The following is a 17,153-nucleotide window of genomic DNA, read 5'->3' on the forward strand; positions in this document are numbered from 1 at the left end:
GTAGGAAATGAGATAAAAAAACCAACTTCACTGTATACATAACCCTGAAAATCATTGTATTTTCTAGAAGGAGCTACATTCTCCATTATAATTGTTTTCAATTTTAAAGTCAAAGAAAGCTATAAGAAATCACTCATTGCATGGACTGAAATAATAATCTATATCCTCCTGAAGATTAACATGCATGAGGGGTTGTTTCAGTTTTTTCTTCCTGCTTGATTGCAAAGTTTTCTTTATGAAAATTTCAGTAAAAGAAACTCTCCTGAGCTAGTAAATATAAATGACATATTTTGACTGCTTGTTAAAATGTGATGTCAGTGTCATCAATGGTATACAATTTTGATAGATATTGTTATTCAATAAAAGTGTGTGCCTCCAAACTTTTCCAAATAGGTTGTTCTGGAATCTGTGGCGGGGTTTCATAGGAACTGTATCCCATGAGAAGGATTTTGGCTCTCTCCAATTGCAGTGTCTCTCAACAATAAGGAACCTCCTGTGGTTTAGAATGTCATGTCGGGGAGGAATGGAACCAAACAAAAAACACCACAAAAAAATACCCACCCCCTCAAAGCTCCACTCCCTTGGGATCTCACCACTGGAGAACAAAATGTTCTGTTTCTAGCCAGTGGGCAAAATAAGCTTGCATTTTGCAGAAAGCCTCTAATGGTGATGATCTTCCTTCTTGTTCTGTTTAATTGCAAAGAATGTTTTTGTGAGTAGGTCCAGCTACATGCAAATTTTATGTATGTTACCATTTGTAGTATTGTGGTGCTTTAAAAGATGGTATTTTCATTTAGAGTAACATGCTAATCTTAAAATTTTGTAGCACCTGGACAGTGATGAAGATTCTCCTCTAGTGACGCTTTCCTTTGCCTTGTGTATATTGGGTCGAAGAGCTTTGGGAACTGCATCTCACAATATGGCCATCAGGTAATTTTTAGGAATCCTTTATCCTCATGTTAAAACAAAGACCTGTTTGTCTTTTTTCACGTGATATGGAATCTCAAGAGAATAATAGATCAAAGTAAAGTCTCATTCCTCCAAAAAATAGGCTTTTTTCTGCCGTTCCTGATCATCTTTTACTTTGTAGTTGGCTAAATAGCTAATACCAGTCTTTATTTCATAGGGCAAAGCAGAATTTTTCATTGAAAGAATGGGTACCAATGGTTATTGCTTGTGTTCACTTATGCCTGGCTATTGGAATGCTGGCTTCCTCTAGCATTCCAGTAAAAGGAAGAAACTTCCAGAAGAGGAACTGTTTTTTATATATATATATGTGTGTATAAAACTGTTAGCTAGCTAAATAATAATAAATCCATAAGGGTTCTATATTCCTTAGGGCAGTATTCCGGTTCATTTGCCACTTCATTCTCGCAACTAAGGAAGGCAGAACCTTGGATCTTTTGAGACTACAGCTCTGTCTGTTCACAGTCTACCTTACTCATTTGTTCATTCATTCAAAACACTTCTCCCTAGAAAGTCTGGTTAATTAAAATATGTTTGGTTAAGATTGTTTCTGAATATCTTCTTCATCTTTTATTTTCCTTAGGGATTCTTCCATTTTCACTAGGACTTGTGAGTTTTTTGGGTTTTATACAGTACAATTTACATTGTTCTATGGATAGGGCATTTTATCAAGGTAATAATCCTAATTTTCATGAAGTTTAACTTCTCACCTAATTTTAGATTTTTATTAGATTTATTTGAACTCCTTGTGTTCACAGGAGTTTAGTAACCTTAGAGAAGTTGAATAAACACAGTTTCTAAGTGACCTTGCTACGTTGGCACAGAACTGTGAGCAAAGCTACCTAGACCTCTATCAACATGCTCCTTAGAGAGGATTTGTCTTACTAACAAGCAAACAAAGACAGCATGTGTGATTTTGAATGCATTTTGTTATAAGATAAAACAGTCCTTTTAAATATTCATTCTAGCTTTGTTATCTGTTGAGACATTTGTAACATTTTGTTTTATGTCTTCCTCTTTCAGTGAGTCACACAAAATGTTTGTGGTCCACATGGCTTATTTCTCGGTGCGCTGCTGATTTCTGTTTTCTGAAGTGCCTTTTGTCGTGTCTTTTCTACTAGTCCTTGCACATTCCCTTCCTGTAGTAGTTTTCTTCTGGGTTGCGTTTCTTCTCCCTTCATTTCAATTCACTCAAATCAGTGTGATGTTTAGTAAGTCATTGATATTTCTAAAATTGTCCTTTTTTTTTCCTTGATGATCCAGATTTTAGAGTTGGGGAAAAGTTTATATGCATTTAAGATTTTTGTTTGAGAAAAGATTAAAGTAATTTTTCATCAGGGTATGCAATAGATAGGTCCCAGCGATATTAGAAATGCATCTAAAAATATCACAAAAGCTTCCTCAAACTGTCATCACATTGCATGTACTTTCCACTGGATCTTAAAATCTTTATTATGATATTTTGGCACTAGTACAGATACAATAACCATGTCACCTATTTGTATTGGCTTATGTGGTTAGCAGATAATGCAAAGGGATAATAATATCAGAGATTTTCCAAAGCTTAACATGGAAAGTATGAATGTTGAGGATAATTATTTGCAAAGTGTTCTGTAAAGATTTTAACAATAAGGAGGCAGTTATACCATGTCTTTGAAAAAGCTGGCAAATTACCAGTAAACCAAATTAGTTCCTGTCTTTTGGTGAGTTGACACTCCATACTTAAAAATACTTTTCTTGAGGAGAAAAGATCTGTAGAAAGGCAAAAAATGGGGTAGTCATAGGAGGTGAACAGCTCTGTCCCTGTTTTTCTGAATCTATTCTATATAATCCTCTATCTTTAATTAAGTCCTGTTTTCTTTTTATTAAACAAGTGCTCCAGGGCAGTATTGAATCATCGTATTTTTGAAATATATTTTGTGACATAAAAGGGATTAAGTGGAATCTTCTGTCAGTATCTTTTTCAGTGCTACTTCACAAAAGCTTTCCCTAGAAAAGTTTCACTGTGGAAAAACTGTGTCACTTCCCCACCTGGTTAAATTACCTTTAATACATTTCCACTGTAAGAAAGATTTTGAGAAATAGAAAAGGAATCTGAGTAGCAGAATTGAAGTTATAAATTGCTGCAGCTACAAAACATGACTTTAGCTTGGTGAAATACATTTATTCTTTACTTAGAGAATGTATATATCTATACAAAACCAATTTAGTAGAAATTATTAACTAAGGAGCAAGGTGGGTATGCTACCCCTGACATCAAGACCTTTATCAACAGAAATCCCCCAAATACAGTCACTTGAGCATGGAGGGAAGTTCTGACCCTACTTACTGTGTTTATTGCTTCATACAGTTCTTCACAAGTGGTTCAAACACAATGAAGCAGTAAGTCAGTGAGACTCCGATAGGAATACAATTATACAGCATGCCAGGGGGAGGACACTTTGTCCAACATGTGCAACCCTGATGAGGCCAGAAGGAGATGCTCCCAAGAATTAGCTTCAGGCACTGAAGTTAGGTCCCTCCCTTCTCCCCGTGTTTGACAGAGATACAGCAGCTCTCACCAAGGGTAATTGGGAGCATTATTGCTGGTCCTCGCCCCAGCTCCCAGGCTGCTGCAGGTCTGCATTCAGTCAGACAGTGGAGAAGTACTTAAGGTCCTCAAAAGCTGGAAGAACCATTCCTTAGGTGATGCTTCACAGTTTTCCTTAAAAAGGTGTCATGATATTTTGGGGACCTTTTTGGAGCCTGCTGGTGCTGAAGAGGGTTTTATTTTTCTGCAGGAATGGTCAGAGCAGGCAGACCCACAGCCAGCTGTGTGCATGAGGGGGATGTATGTATGAGGGTTGGAACTAGATGATCTTTAAGGTCCCTTCCAAAATAGGCCATTCTATGAATCTATGGCTGTCGGGAGCTAGCCCATTTTGTCAGAGGTCAGGGCTCCTAACACACGCTTTGTCACACTCGAATGCTGGATTGCAAAAATGCAGATTTAGATTACTCTGGTAAGCACTGAGAAATTACCTTGAACATCTGTCGTGGGGTAAAATGTCGATAGGTCTTGATCCGAGAAGAAAAGAACACACACGACACACAACAGGGTGATGAGACAGAGAGATGTCTGCCTGCTCAGTGCAGCAAGCAGCTTTTTATTGAGCTTGCTCGCTTCTACTTTCTCACACATATAATATAAACATATTCTTGCAAAAACACTTAGGCATGCAGCACCTGCACACCGCCAAACAGCTTTGACCTTGTACTCCTTATAACTCAAGGCTGTTTCCATGGGCACTATCCCATTAGCCTTACTGTTCTCATGGAAAACGGCCTAGCACTTTGTAATATTTCAAAACCCTCGAGCTTCAGGGGCTTTGTGGGGCTGAGACTTCACCCCACAAACATCATCTCAGGACTTTCTATTAATTCTGTCTGCAAAGCATCGCTAGAATTTGAGATGTAATGGCCAGAGAGGTGGTGCACTCTTCTCCTCATTGTATGAAGCTTTTCAGGTGTTCAGTGTGAGCAAACTAGCCAAGAATCTGTGCTCTGCAGTTCATATTTCATTATGACTATGCAGGTAGTAGGAAACTTTCTCTGGACTAAGTCTGGTCCTTGCTGTGTCTTGGAGGAGTGACAGTCATCCAACTGCTGTGCAGAAATAGTAAAGGGTAATGTTACACTGAGCTGTGCACTGCAGAATTGAGAGTCAAGTTTACATTGTGTATGTAAACTACCAATTTGCACTCATTTACACATGATTTTGTCTAATCTATTAATCAGTAAATGTCACTGTGTAAACCAAGATTTTAAATGCTCTTATATAATGTATGTAAATAATTATTCAGTGTACCTGTTCATGTAAATGTCAGTAGAAACCTAACATTACCACTAGATTACATAATAAATGCATTCATTGAGAAGGCAGAACATTGCTATACAAATTATTTGCTCTTTTAAACTGTCATTTGAAGGCATCTTGCACAAAATGCGATTTGAAGAATGACATGACATTACCATTCATTTATTCAAATATGAGTGATATGTTTAGGTGTGTATTCGTAAAAAAATTACATAATAATTCTATTCGGACACCAAATCTACTAGTAAGTAAATGTTTAGTATACATTTCAAATTTGGAAAAATATAAAAATCTCTCATCAGATACTTCCAACACTACCAAGCCTGGCTGTTCAGGTTCCCTTAGCTCCCTCTGGGTCTTACCACTCAGTGTGGACAGAGTCATTCCAAGGAATTCCTCTGCCTGGAGGAACCGCTGCTTATGCTGAAGCCCAGGGAAACAGTTCCCCCCACTTGCTCCTTCTCATTTGGGCATCCCATTGCACTGCCCAGCATCTGAGGGGAGAGAAAGATATAGAGGGCGTGGGACATGGTGCCACAATGTTGCTGGTGATGCTAGTAGGAGTTCAAGCAGAGGGTGCAGCTTGATGCCTGCCAGAGGTGAGCAGGGCAGGAGGGAATAAAAGTTTGAGTCTCAGCTCACAACCACTGACATCTAAAATATCAAATTAGAAGGGATACCACTAAAAATATTTCAGGTGAACTGCAACATTCAGGTCATTGCCAGCTCTCAGACATGCATGTTTCTTTATTCCTTAAATAAACCTACAGTTAACATTGGAGAAGGTCTAAAAACTGCAGACAGAGGATGGGGTTTGATGTGCAAAATACACACAGAGATATTCACCAGCTCATTAGTCTTCATCCATACTGTTTTCAGGCTTACATTAAATGCTTATAGTTTCAGCTCTTGGAGCAGTGTAAGGCATGCAGTAGGAGGGAGTATTTGCTTTGGCACTGTTGCCCTCCCTCTGGTATTTGTGGCGCTGCTTAATCCCCTCTCTTCTGCACATTCAAGGGGCCGACGGTTCCCACGCACCTACTAGTCTTGTTCTAAAATAGCTCACAGTTGTGACAGCAGCTTGTCAGGTTGTTAGCTCAGAGGGTTAGAAATGTTGCCAGAAATAGTAGTTATGTCTCTTACAGATTAATGTTGTTTCTCTGACATGTGATTTTACCTTAACTAGTTTTTAAAATATTTTGAACGAGCCTGTAACTGCAGCAGATTACTAACTGAGGTATGTTAAAAGTGGGCCAAGAAGGCAGCAACAACCTTGAGTCAGGCCTGAGATCAAAGCAGTTGACTTTACAGATTCGTTATAATCTCATTACTGTCTTCAGGAGAGAGCTTAACAATGGGAAGAATAATGAGAACTGTATCTTATATGGATTAAGAGCTGCGTGTTACAGAAGTAATGGCTTGAGATAGTGTCACATTATAGGCAGAATGTACCCAAAAGCCTCATTACGATTGGCAGGAGAATAAAAGATGTCCATGGTTTTGTGAATACAGCAATCTCCTCCAGACTGCTCTGGTGGAAAACATGATACATTAAATAATTGACTCTCAGCCTACCACTGATTTGCTCCTTGTAGCAGTCATGTTTGTTCTTAAAAATGCTGGCTAGAGAACTTATTATGCAGAGGGATGAGAAATGGATGAGCCTCCCCTAACTAAGCCCAGTGAGAGCTGTACGTGCTTCCCTTTGCTCCCTCTGCTGATGCTCAGCTGCAGTTTGCACAGCTGTCCTAGTCCTAGCTGTGCTTTCAGCACATACTGCTGTTCACACCAGCCTGTTTAGCATGTGCTGATGCCTGTAAGACACTTAGATGTGAATGCAAACTCTTTGTCTGCTCTGGTGTTCAGATTTGGCGCTGAGAGCCTCTAATGATGTAAAAACCAGTTCTTTCTCTTGCCTACTCCTCCCTTCCTCCCAGCCAACTTTTCAGATCAAATACAGGGATGGTTATATGGGGAAAATACTATACTATAGATCATCATTAGGTGCAGAATTCAGGGTAGCTTTTACGGTTTCATCCTGGGAAGAATATTTAGGTACAGAAGTGTTTTTTCCAGGTAAGAATTGAGCTGTGTATGCTGATGTTGTCTAGCGGGTGGGCAAGTGAAAGGACCCTTCCTGATGTCTAGCCTTTTCAAAGGAGATGATAGTCACATATTTCACCACACTGGCTGCATTCACCATTTCCTCCCTCCCCTTAATGGTTTATTCTAGGGCTTTCCTAGTTATTAAGCAGGGTTTGAGTATATTATCATTTTCTGAACTGTGGAGATGATCGATTGAAAGTCAGTGGGGATCAGGACCCACTCCTCGAAGACACATAATAACTCCCACTGAAATCAGTGCTCGAATGTTTTGAAGATCTGAGTGTAAGTGCCTGTCTTGCATAGGCATGTTTTAATACGTAACTTGGTACTAATAAATGCAAATCAGTTTAAGAATTCACAAGAGCTTCCCTGTACTCCTCATGTTCCCAGCAGCAACAGCAGCCCTGCCTTCCTCCCTGGCCTTGGTCTGATTAGTTGATTTGTATTACATGGCGCTTTTGCAGAGAAAACCAGTATCCAGCTGTTTTTCTGGTAACAACATATATATTTCCATTTTAATTTCTAAACCATGCCACCCACCAAGAGCAAAATAAGAATGCCTTTGAGCTGAAGATAGGCCAAGCATTCTCCCAATCTCTCTTCTCCCTCTCAGAGAAAACATTTAAAAGATTTTTTTCTTATTCTAAAATAAGAAAGCTCAATTATGTAGAAAGATTATATGTTCTCAAGAGAATGGCTGGGCAGTAATGAAAACCACTAACATCTTAATGCAGCTTCTCCTCAGAGCCTTTACAATCTAAAAAAGCAACTGTTGTAAGACTGACTAAAATCTTGGCAGGTAGATGAAACTATGTCCTGAGGGTTTGCAAGAGATTCCTGTTTTTAACAGATGAGTCTGTTTTCCTCTATTTTGAGGTCACTTCTTCAGAGCAGCATTAGGCCAGCAGCCCTGCTACAGGCATTATACAAGTGGCTGTGGTGGTGGTGTGGGAAGCTCATAATTTGGGGTGTAGAGTGGAGCTGAAGGCTGGTCGTTTCCCTTCACAAAGCCCTCATGCAACCATTTTCTAACAACTACTTCAATTTTTACCTTTTACTTCATGCTTAAGTCTCAGGTCCAGGCAAACCATCATCCAAGGTCTGGCAGGACTGGTTACATCTCATTTCTTAGACTAGAAAAAAGGAACTTAGTGCATATTTGCTTTAGGGTTCGTTGTTTCAGTATGAAACGCGTGTGCTCTCACCTGGTTTGCTGCACAGTTCCTGAAACTGTATTCTCAGTACATCTGCTTTAATATTCACTTTTAGGTTTGAGTTTCACGGCAAAGTCTTGCTGAAAATATTTTTTACAGCTTTTTTTTTAAATTATGATTTTTCACCTCACAAGAGCTGCTAACAGAACTTATCAATAAACTTTCAAATAAGGAAGCAGATTGTGCTGCCTGCACAGAGAGTGCAGCTGGCACTCTTTGACCTGGTCTCTTTGGCACAGCTGCAAAGAAGCAGCGCCCTGAGGCACCCTGTGACTCAGTCACCCATCCTGAGGCCATCTTTCATTCTAGGTACCACATTCATTTCGTGGCTGCGTTTACAGCACAAGCAGAAGGAAAACCACCTACCCCAGGGAATGCTTTTTCATTAGAAATATGTGATGCTTTATGCCCACCACAAGCTTTCACCCTGTGCCAAAGGGTCACCGACCACCACACAAGCCAGCATGTGGCTGGGGCTGACAGATCCTGTTTGGTGAGATGGGAATGACTTCTGGGAATGACTGCTGCCTTTCTCTTACAGCTTGGACTCTTTTCTTTATGGGCTCCATGCACTGTTCAAAGGAGACTTTCGGATAGCAGCAAAAGATGAGTGGGTCTTTGCAGACATGGATCTCTTGCATAAGGTTGTTGCCCCTGCAATACGAATGTCGCTGAAGCTACATCAGGTAGTGTATTTATTTATTTACTTATTTATTTTAACTTTACTATTGTATCTGTTTTCTTGGGAAAATGTAGCAAACCTTAGCAACTGTCCAAAGGAAGGGGGGGGAAAGGAGGGAAATGGAGTACTTGTTGCCTTTTCTGAGAAACACCTTCACCAAGATTGAAAACCTTGGCATTTATTTTGCGTTCACTTGATCTTCTTTTCTGTATCCCCTAGCTGCCCATTTGAAACCATTCATTTAAGAGATCTTGACCCTGCATTTTTTATCAAAACAAAACTGACAGTCTTGTTATGTTTTACTTGCACAGATACTATAAATATGGTTTCTAGATTGAAAGGAAATACATTGATTATACTGACTTCATAGCTGATTTCATTGCTAATTTCGGGTCAGGCCCTATAAAGTATGGAGTTGATTTTATTCTTGCTCTGGCATGTTATGATTTAGTATCATATGCCTTTATAATGAATTATATTTATAATTGTTCTGAATGTTACTGAACTGCTGTGAATTCCGATCTGATACTTTGACACAATAATTTTTCGCTGGCCGTGGTGCTGCGGGACAGCTGAAGTTACAATACTGTGGTATCTGTTGATGGATTCCCAGTCCCAGCAATTGTTTGTGGATTTTGTGAATAAAAACAAGGATTTTCACAAGAATTGTGGAATGCCCCAATGATTCCAATCTCCCTCCAAGTTACCCAAAAGTTCTGCCTCCCATGGTTTTGCACTTCATAAGATAAAGTGGGTAAGCTGGCATTCTCCGAGTGTTTTTGTCCAGTGGAGGCATGAGACCAGAACAGGTTACAATAAAGCAAAAATCATACCTTTCTATATTACTGTTAAATTAATTGTTCTACCTGCCAAAAGACACATGCTATCAAATGGCAAGTCACTGGGGGGGTCATCTGGCAACTGTTTGAAAAACAGGGTTTTGTTTATTGTTAATAGTTTCTGTGTGTTCACAGATACACCTGACTTTTGTGATACTTTTTCCTGTATTACCAGGACCAGTTCACCTGCCCAGATGAGTACGAGGACCCAGCAGTTTTGTATGAAGCAATCCAATCCTTTGAAGAAAAGGTTGTGATCTGTCACGAAGGGGACCCAGCCTGGCGCAGCGCTGTGCTCTCCAATCGAGAGGAGCTGCTGACCCTGAGACATGTCGTAGATGAAGGAGCAGATGAATATAAAGTTATCATGCTCCACAAAAGCTACCTGAGCTTCAAGGTGATCAAGGTACAACATATAACATCTTTTTAATATTGCAGTAATTTAGGGCTGTGGTAACTAATATTATTTCTGAGCCATGTGGACAAAAGGAGAAGTCAATTGTAGTTATCGGAGTAGGGACTGGAGGCTGAAAGAGCTCTCTTCAGTTGACTTCCATTTTGCACCTACATGTTTGTGTATCTGAAATTCCAGGCTTTAGCAGGGAGTAGCTTCATAAAAGCTGTTGGTGCAAAGACATGAGGTGTTTGCACACACAGCCACTGCCATTCTACCTGGATACTGTAGTTGTGCATCTTAAGTAGCAAATGTTTTCCCATGATCCGCATGTTTTTAACCTGCCTGTAGGTCAACAAGGAGTGCGTCAGAGGGCTTTGGGCTGGGCAGCAGCAGGAACTGATTTTCTTACGCAATCGTAACCCGGAGAGAGGAAGCATCCAGAACAATAAACAGGTCTTGCGGAACTTAATAAATTCTTCATGTGATCAGCCACTGGGATATCCAATGTATGTTTCCCCTTTAACCACTTCGTACCTTGGGACACACAGCCAACTGAGGAACATTTGGGGGGGACCTGTCAGTTTGGACAACATTAAAAAGTGGTTCAAATCCAAATGGTTAAGGTAGGTGTTAAATTTTGGCTATGCCAATAGAGACCCTGCGGTCGGTGGTTTCACTGTATTTTCTGTTAAAAGAGAGTAATTCTGTATTGTTATCTATAAGCAAAAAATTAATTGCAAATAACTGAAAATATAACAAAATTGTACTGCAGATAAGAAAATTCATTAACTCATTCATGGCAAAGCTTTCTACACATTCACTAAGATTCATTCAAATCACTTAGCACTACAGACATTTCCCTTTTTCCTTGGAATTTTACTGTTTATGCCTTCTAAATAAGGGTATCTTTTCTGTAACTGTGACATGTCAGAACACGAGTAAATATGCTGGTGGGTTATGCTCCAAAGCTTTGGCAGTATAGATAATCATCCCCAAGTCATTGTTCTTAACCAAAACACATCTGAAAACATACTTGCTATTAACCAAAACTGCCTGACTTCCCCTAAGCATGCATGATCAGTACCTGCCACATTGTTCCTACATGCACTTTTGGTACAGCAGTAACTCCCTTGTCTCATTCCCTCCACCTGCCCTATTGCCACTGGAGCTGAGGAAAGGCAGAGAACCATGGAGAGACTATGGGAGCCAGCTCACATGCTAAGACCTGCGTTAAAACGTCAAGATTAAATCTCATGGCTTGCCATGCTGGTTTCCCACCCAGCTCATCCGTTCGAGCTCCCTCCAGCCCATTTCTCTTTGCTACTTGGTTACCTTATGCAGAAGTTGATCTTTAGAGACCACTGTAACATTAGATAAAGAATCCTAAGGTCCCACAGCATTCCAAAGGCACTTAGCACAGACAAGGAAAGATCTGGTTTGTGTCATATACAATTTTGTTCCACATAAGCTTACCATATCATCATCTTTGTCATCTCATAAAATGTCAGAAGAGTGCAGTGGCATAAGAGAGAACAATTACACATTTTTGAGGGCACCTAACACTGGTGACAAATTTTCATGTGTAACAAGTGGCTGACCATGCGTGTGTTCCTGCAAACAGAATGCGGAAGGACTGCCATGCAGCAGCTCACCACGAGAGAGGTAACGTTGAAGAGGTGGATAGTGGAGGGGGGTCTTCATCTGGCAACCATTCCACAGGCAATTCAAGCCAGAGCAGTAGCTCGCAGCCCACGAGAGATGGAACCCCTCAGTTACAAGCTTCATCTCAAGAGGTGCACCAGCGGGCAGGTATGTGTGCAGTTTACTTGGCTTTTTCTGTATCTTTCTCCTGAGGGGCTGCATAGGCAAATGTCTCTGGGGCATGCTCAAATCCAGTGGAAAACTAATTTCAGTAAGAGAGCACTTTGTCTTTTCTGATGACCAAGAACATGTAGGAGATGGCTTCCTGATACTGTTCCAGGTATTTATTGGGACAGTGTAAGACAGATGTGATTCACCAAAGCTTCCCATCAAAAGTCCATTATGTGTAATTTTTGGACTAGCAGGTGCCATTAAGAATGCCACAAAAAAAAAATGCAGATGGGAGAGAGTGTACATGAGAGATGCAGGGAAACCTCATCACAGTGAACCTCTGCTTACTGTTGGCTGGGAACAGTAGAATGAAAGTATGCAACAATCTTAATTATCTTGGAAGGACTATGACAATTTATTTGAGGAATCGGTTTGGCTGTTCATCAGCACATGCAGAGAACAAACAAATGGAAAATAGCTTCTTATGTCTATACAGCAGTTACCAAGAGAAAATTAAATGCTGCCAATGATTCTGTCAATGAACAGCTGAACCCTTCTCAAATTATGGATTCAAAAGTACTTCAGATGTATTCACAGGGTAGAACTACTGGCCTTGACATTGTACATGTATGTTGAGTAGTAAGGATAAGGAACTGGTTGGACTGTCACATCCAGAGGGTAGTGGTCAATGGCTTGCAGTCCCGATGAACATCAGTGACAAGTGGTGTCCCTCAGGGGTCTGTACTGGGACCAGTGTTATTTAATGACACAGACAAAGAGATCGAGTGCCCCCTCAGCAAATTTGCAGGTGACACCAGGCTGACTGGTGTGGTTGATGCACCTGAGGGACGGGATGCCATCCAGAGGGACCTGGACAAGCTTGAGAAGTGGGCCCATGGGAATCCCATGAGGTTTAACAAGACCAAGTGCAAGGTCCTGCATCTAGGTCAGGGGAACCCCTGGTATCAATATGGGCTGGGGGATGGACAGATCGAGAGTAGCCTGCCAAGAAGGATTTGGGGGTGCTGGTGGATGAGAGGCTGGACATAAGCCAGCAATGTGCACTTGCAGCCCAGAAAGCCAAATGTGTCCTGGGCTGCATCAAAAGGAACACGGCCAGAAGATTGAGGGAGGTGGTTCTGCCCCTCTGCTCTGGTGAGACCTCACCTGGAGTGCTGCATCCAGCTCTGGGGTCCCCAGTACAGAAAGGACATTGACCTTTGCAGCAGGTCCACAGGAGGACCACTAAGATGATCAGAGGGAGGGAGCACCTCTCCTGTGAGGAAAGGTGAAGAGAATTGGGTTTGTTTAGCCTGGAGGAAAGAAGGCTTCAGGGTGACCTAACTGTGGCTTTCCAGTACCTGAAGGAAGCCCGCAAGAGAGATGGAGAGAGACTTTTTACAAGGACAGGAAAAGGGGGAATGGCTTTAAACAGAGAGTAAGTTTAGATTGGATATTAGGAAAAAAATCTTTACTGTGAGGGTGGTGAGGCAGTGGACCAGGTTGCCCAGAGAAGTTGCGGATGTCCTACTCCTGGAGGTATTCAAGGCCAGAATGGGGCTTTCAGCAGACTGGTCTAGTGAAAGGTGTCTTTGTCCATGGCAGGGGGTTTGGAACTTGATGATCTTTAAGGTCCCATCCAGCTCAAGTCATTCTATGATTCTAAGTTTGGCAGTGAGTCACTCTGAGATCTACCACTGTGGGATCAGGACTTGTAATGTAAAGCAAATTAACTCTACCTTTCAACAAGTTTGTAGCAGTACTGTATAAATTAAAGCAGAGAACTAGAGGGGTATGACACTTCTTTGTCTCCCATTAGATTATTTTGGCCTATCATTAAAGATAATGGACAGAAGTGGAAAAAATCTTGCCCTGAATATAAATCATATTGCAAGAATAAAATAACTGCTGCTTTTAATTGAGTCTAATGCTAGAGAAATCCCCATGTGCATACTCATAACTTGACACCACAATAATCAGAGTAGCAAACTTAATTGTGAAATAATGATCCTGAGCACAATAAAGTAAGTTAATTGTGAGTTGTCTAAAATAACATGTTGGGTGCCCAGAAAACCACTATCAAGAGAGAAAGTCACACTTTGTTAAGAAAAGCAACCTGGTTTTGGGTAAAATGAAGAAACGCACAACATATGAAAGGAAGTGGAAAACAGCAAATGCAAATCCGTATTCAATCCTGAGATACTGGTTACAGAGAATGAAAGAAGTTGATTTTGGCTAGGACCATTAGGGACAAAAAAATTAAAGTGGGTTTGTGGCTGTTTATTTTTAAAGAGTATTAAGAAGCAAAAGAAATCCTAACAGTGGTCTTGATCTGTCACTATATAGAAAAGTAGAGTTGCCAATCTGCAGAAATGAAAAAAAAAGTCTAGTTTAATTGGGAAAAATGCAGATAATCTATTTCTATGATCTGATCATTAATTGAGCAAATCCAAATGACTAATTCAAGAAGGTTTTTAAGAGAGCTGGTTAAAAAGCAAGGTGTATTCAATCTTCAATAAGCATCAGGACACTAAGGCAATACCAGAGCACTGGGAAAGAACTTATGCTATGCCTGTTAAAAACCAGAATGACTAGGGTGATCTGTCTGTCATGTCTGTCAGTCTGGCTTTCGTCCAGGACAGTGTTGGACTACCTCTCACAGTTCTAGTGCCCTAATTCAGGAATGACATTTTTAGTTTGGAAGCACTTCAAAGAAGAGCCAAAAATTATCAAAGATCTGGGAAATATGTCTTGGAGTGAAAGATTCATTGCTTTCAAACAATTGGTATTGTAAGAGGTGCCTTGATCATCGTCTGTAAGTAAGCACTTACCTGGGCAATGAAAGGTGACTAAAGACCATCGATTTGAGCAGACTTGGATATAACAAAGCTAAACAAATTCAGATTTGAAATCAAGAGCACATTTTTAATACTGAGAGAGTAAATAAACAGTGAAACAAGTGACTAAGGATTAAGGTGAATTCTCCATGACTGGAGATACTGGATGCATTTTTAAAAATCACAGTAGTAATTAATAATACCACACAGGAATTAATTCCAGGAAGTTCTGTGGCCCATGCTATATAGGAGAGCAGACTAGATGATCATAGCAATTCCTTCTAGACTCATAATCTATGAATCAAGTGCATATAATTTTTTCATATTTCATATTTTGTTTTGCAGCCTGGTGCCACTGAGTCTGCAATATGCAATGAAAGCCCTTTATAAAAGTGCGACCAAAATCAGGAGCACTGGAAATGTGTGGGGTTCTCCCCGAAGTGTCTTTATTTCATGATGCACTTTATAAAATAGCCTTTGTTTTTCCTAAGTGTTTTCAGGGACAGGGTTATTTATGTGTAGATGCGGGTGGTCTCCTGTCCAATGCTGTAACCACTGCATTTGGGATGAATATAGAATACTTTTGGAGAGGGGTCAGCTTGGCAGTTTAAATCACAAACAGATGTTGGACCATGTTAGCCCCTGCACAAACTAACACACCGCAGCCCCTCTATTCTTAATTCCAGTCTGTTCTTTTTATTTAAAAAAGGTAACATATTAAAATAACCTTCAGATGTAGAAACCAAAGCACTTAAACCAAACCCCAGGGTTTGAAGAACCTGAATCCCTGCGGAGACCAGCTGCCAGCATGGCAGCCAGGTTTGACCCCCATCACAGCGCACAGCCCCCGTGTTGATCACAGGTGAAGGGCAGAGGACACTGGCAATGTGGTACACAGGAGCCATAGAATCATAGAATATCCTGAGTTCTAAGTGATCCACAAGGACTATCAAAGTCCAGCTCCTGGCTCTGCACAGGACCACCCCAAGAATCACATCATGTGCCTGAAAGCATTGTCCAGGCACTTCCAAGAGCCATGTGCATCTGTCCTATCACTCTCAAGCAGAGATCTTGGGGCTCTTATTACAGAGAACGCTGCTTTCCATGCCATCTTAGGAAAATTACTATTTTATTGGTTGTAGTATAAAAGTAGAACTAAAGATACATTGTAAATGAGGTGTGAAAGTGTTCAATACTTGCCAAACCAACTAGGTTTTAGTCCAGCTAAAGAGCTCCAGTTATGTGTAGCCCAGCTCTGCTTATCTGACTCCATGCCAAGTTACCTAAATTCTCTTTGCTTCAGCATCTGAAAAATGGGGATAATGATACCAGCCTCTGGAAAGCAGGTCTGTGGAAGTAAAACAGCGTATTTCAGCTATATGCTGTAAATAGCTTGGATATAAAATTCTGCATTGCTGAACCTGTATGAATTCAGCAGTCATGTTTCTAGAAGATAGTGTGAGATTTATATTCCTTTATGCCAGCAAAAATTCAGTGTTTGGAGGAGTTCGAGTATTGGGGAAAACCAAAGCAAAAAAAAATATTACCAACAGCCTGGAAATGCCTGCCAGAAAAACTTGTTTCTGTGTTGATGGCTCTCAACAGATCTTCTGGCATCAACTCCCTACCCCACAACTATAGCTAGGAAACCAAAATGCCAGCTTGTGTTAATGTTTGGAGTTTTCTGGAAAGCAAAAAAGCCAAGCAGGCACTCGTGTGATGGGATATTTGCTGTGTAAGCCTGGGTTAGAGCCTGTCTGCAGAAACAGTAAACTCTTTTGGGGCCTGTGGCACATGCCAACCTGCCATTTGCAGAACGCCTGGGTACAGGCAGGTATCTGGTGGGTTCACTGGCCAGTATTTTATGATTTTTCATTCTATGGCTATTTAAATATGCTAGCATAAGAAATGCAGAAATTATTTGCCTGAATGACATAAGGTGTTGATATAAATGTTAACTATGGGGATGTATATGCACAGGAAGAATTTGTCTAGGTGTGTCAGAATAGCATCGCTAATCTACTCTCTATCCAGTAGTGGTTGCATTGAGATGCTTCACAGAATGGGACAAGAGTCTTATGTGGGTCTCATTCAGACCTCCAATAGTCTACCCTAACTAGAAGCATTCATGTCTTTTCAATCTGTGGTATACTGTAAATATTTATCTTGGAACTCAGATAGAGTCTTAAAAACTGTCTTATGGCTTGAATGCTGTATTCTTCCACTTGGTTGAATTCTCAAATTCTCTCTCCCCATATGCAGGAATAATTCTTTTTAATGTGCCATTGTTTTAATTTTTTGGTTTTATTGTTGCATTTTATTACACCAAGCCATTTAAGGTAGATATTCAACATTAGTGTGATTGTCAAAAGGGAGCAGCTACAGCAAAGCTATGCATAATCATTCACTGGGCTTATTAAAATGTATGTGGCAGAATAGGTGGG

The 17,153-nt window shown here is 40.6% G+C and overlaps 1 protein-coding gene across 1 annotated transcript in view; it reads left to right on the plus strand.

The window, feature by feature from the left end:
* Nucleotides 1–17,153, plus strand: part of PCNX2 (pecanex 2) — a 160,503-nt gene that overhangs the window by 138,956 nt on the left and 4,394 nt on the right. Inside the window, exons 28-32 of the mRNA XM_027685374.1 lie at nucleotides 827–930; nucleotides 8,684–8,828; nucleotides 9,839–10,069; nucleotides 10,409–10,683; nucleotides 11,682–11,869. Coding sequence (XP_027541175.1) covers nucleotides 827–930; nucleotides 8,684–8,828; nucleotides 9,839–10,069; nucleotides 10,409–10,683; nucleotides 11,682–11,869 — 943 coding nt within the window. The remainder of the gene's footprint in view (nucleotides 1–826; nucleotides 931–8,683; nucleotides 8,829–9,838; nucleotides 10,070–10,408; nucleotides 10,684–11,681; nucleotides 11,870–17,153) is intronic.

Source organism: Neopelma chrysocephalum, unplaced genomic scaffold (genome assembly GCF_003984885.1).
Source record: "Neopelma chrysocephalum unplaced genomic scaffold, ASM398488v2 Primary Assembly neopelma1_23, whole genome shotgun sequence".
Taxonomy (NCBI): Eukaryota; Metazoa; Chordata; class Aves; order Passeriformes; family Pipridae; genus Neopelma; species Neopelma chrysocephalum.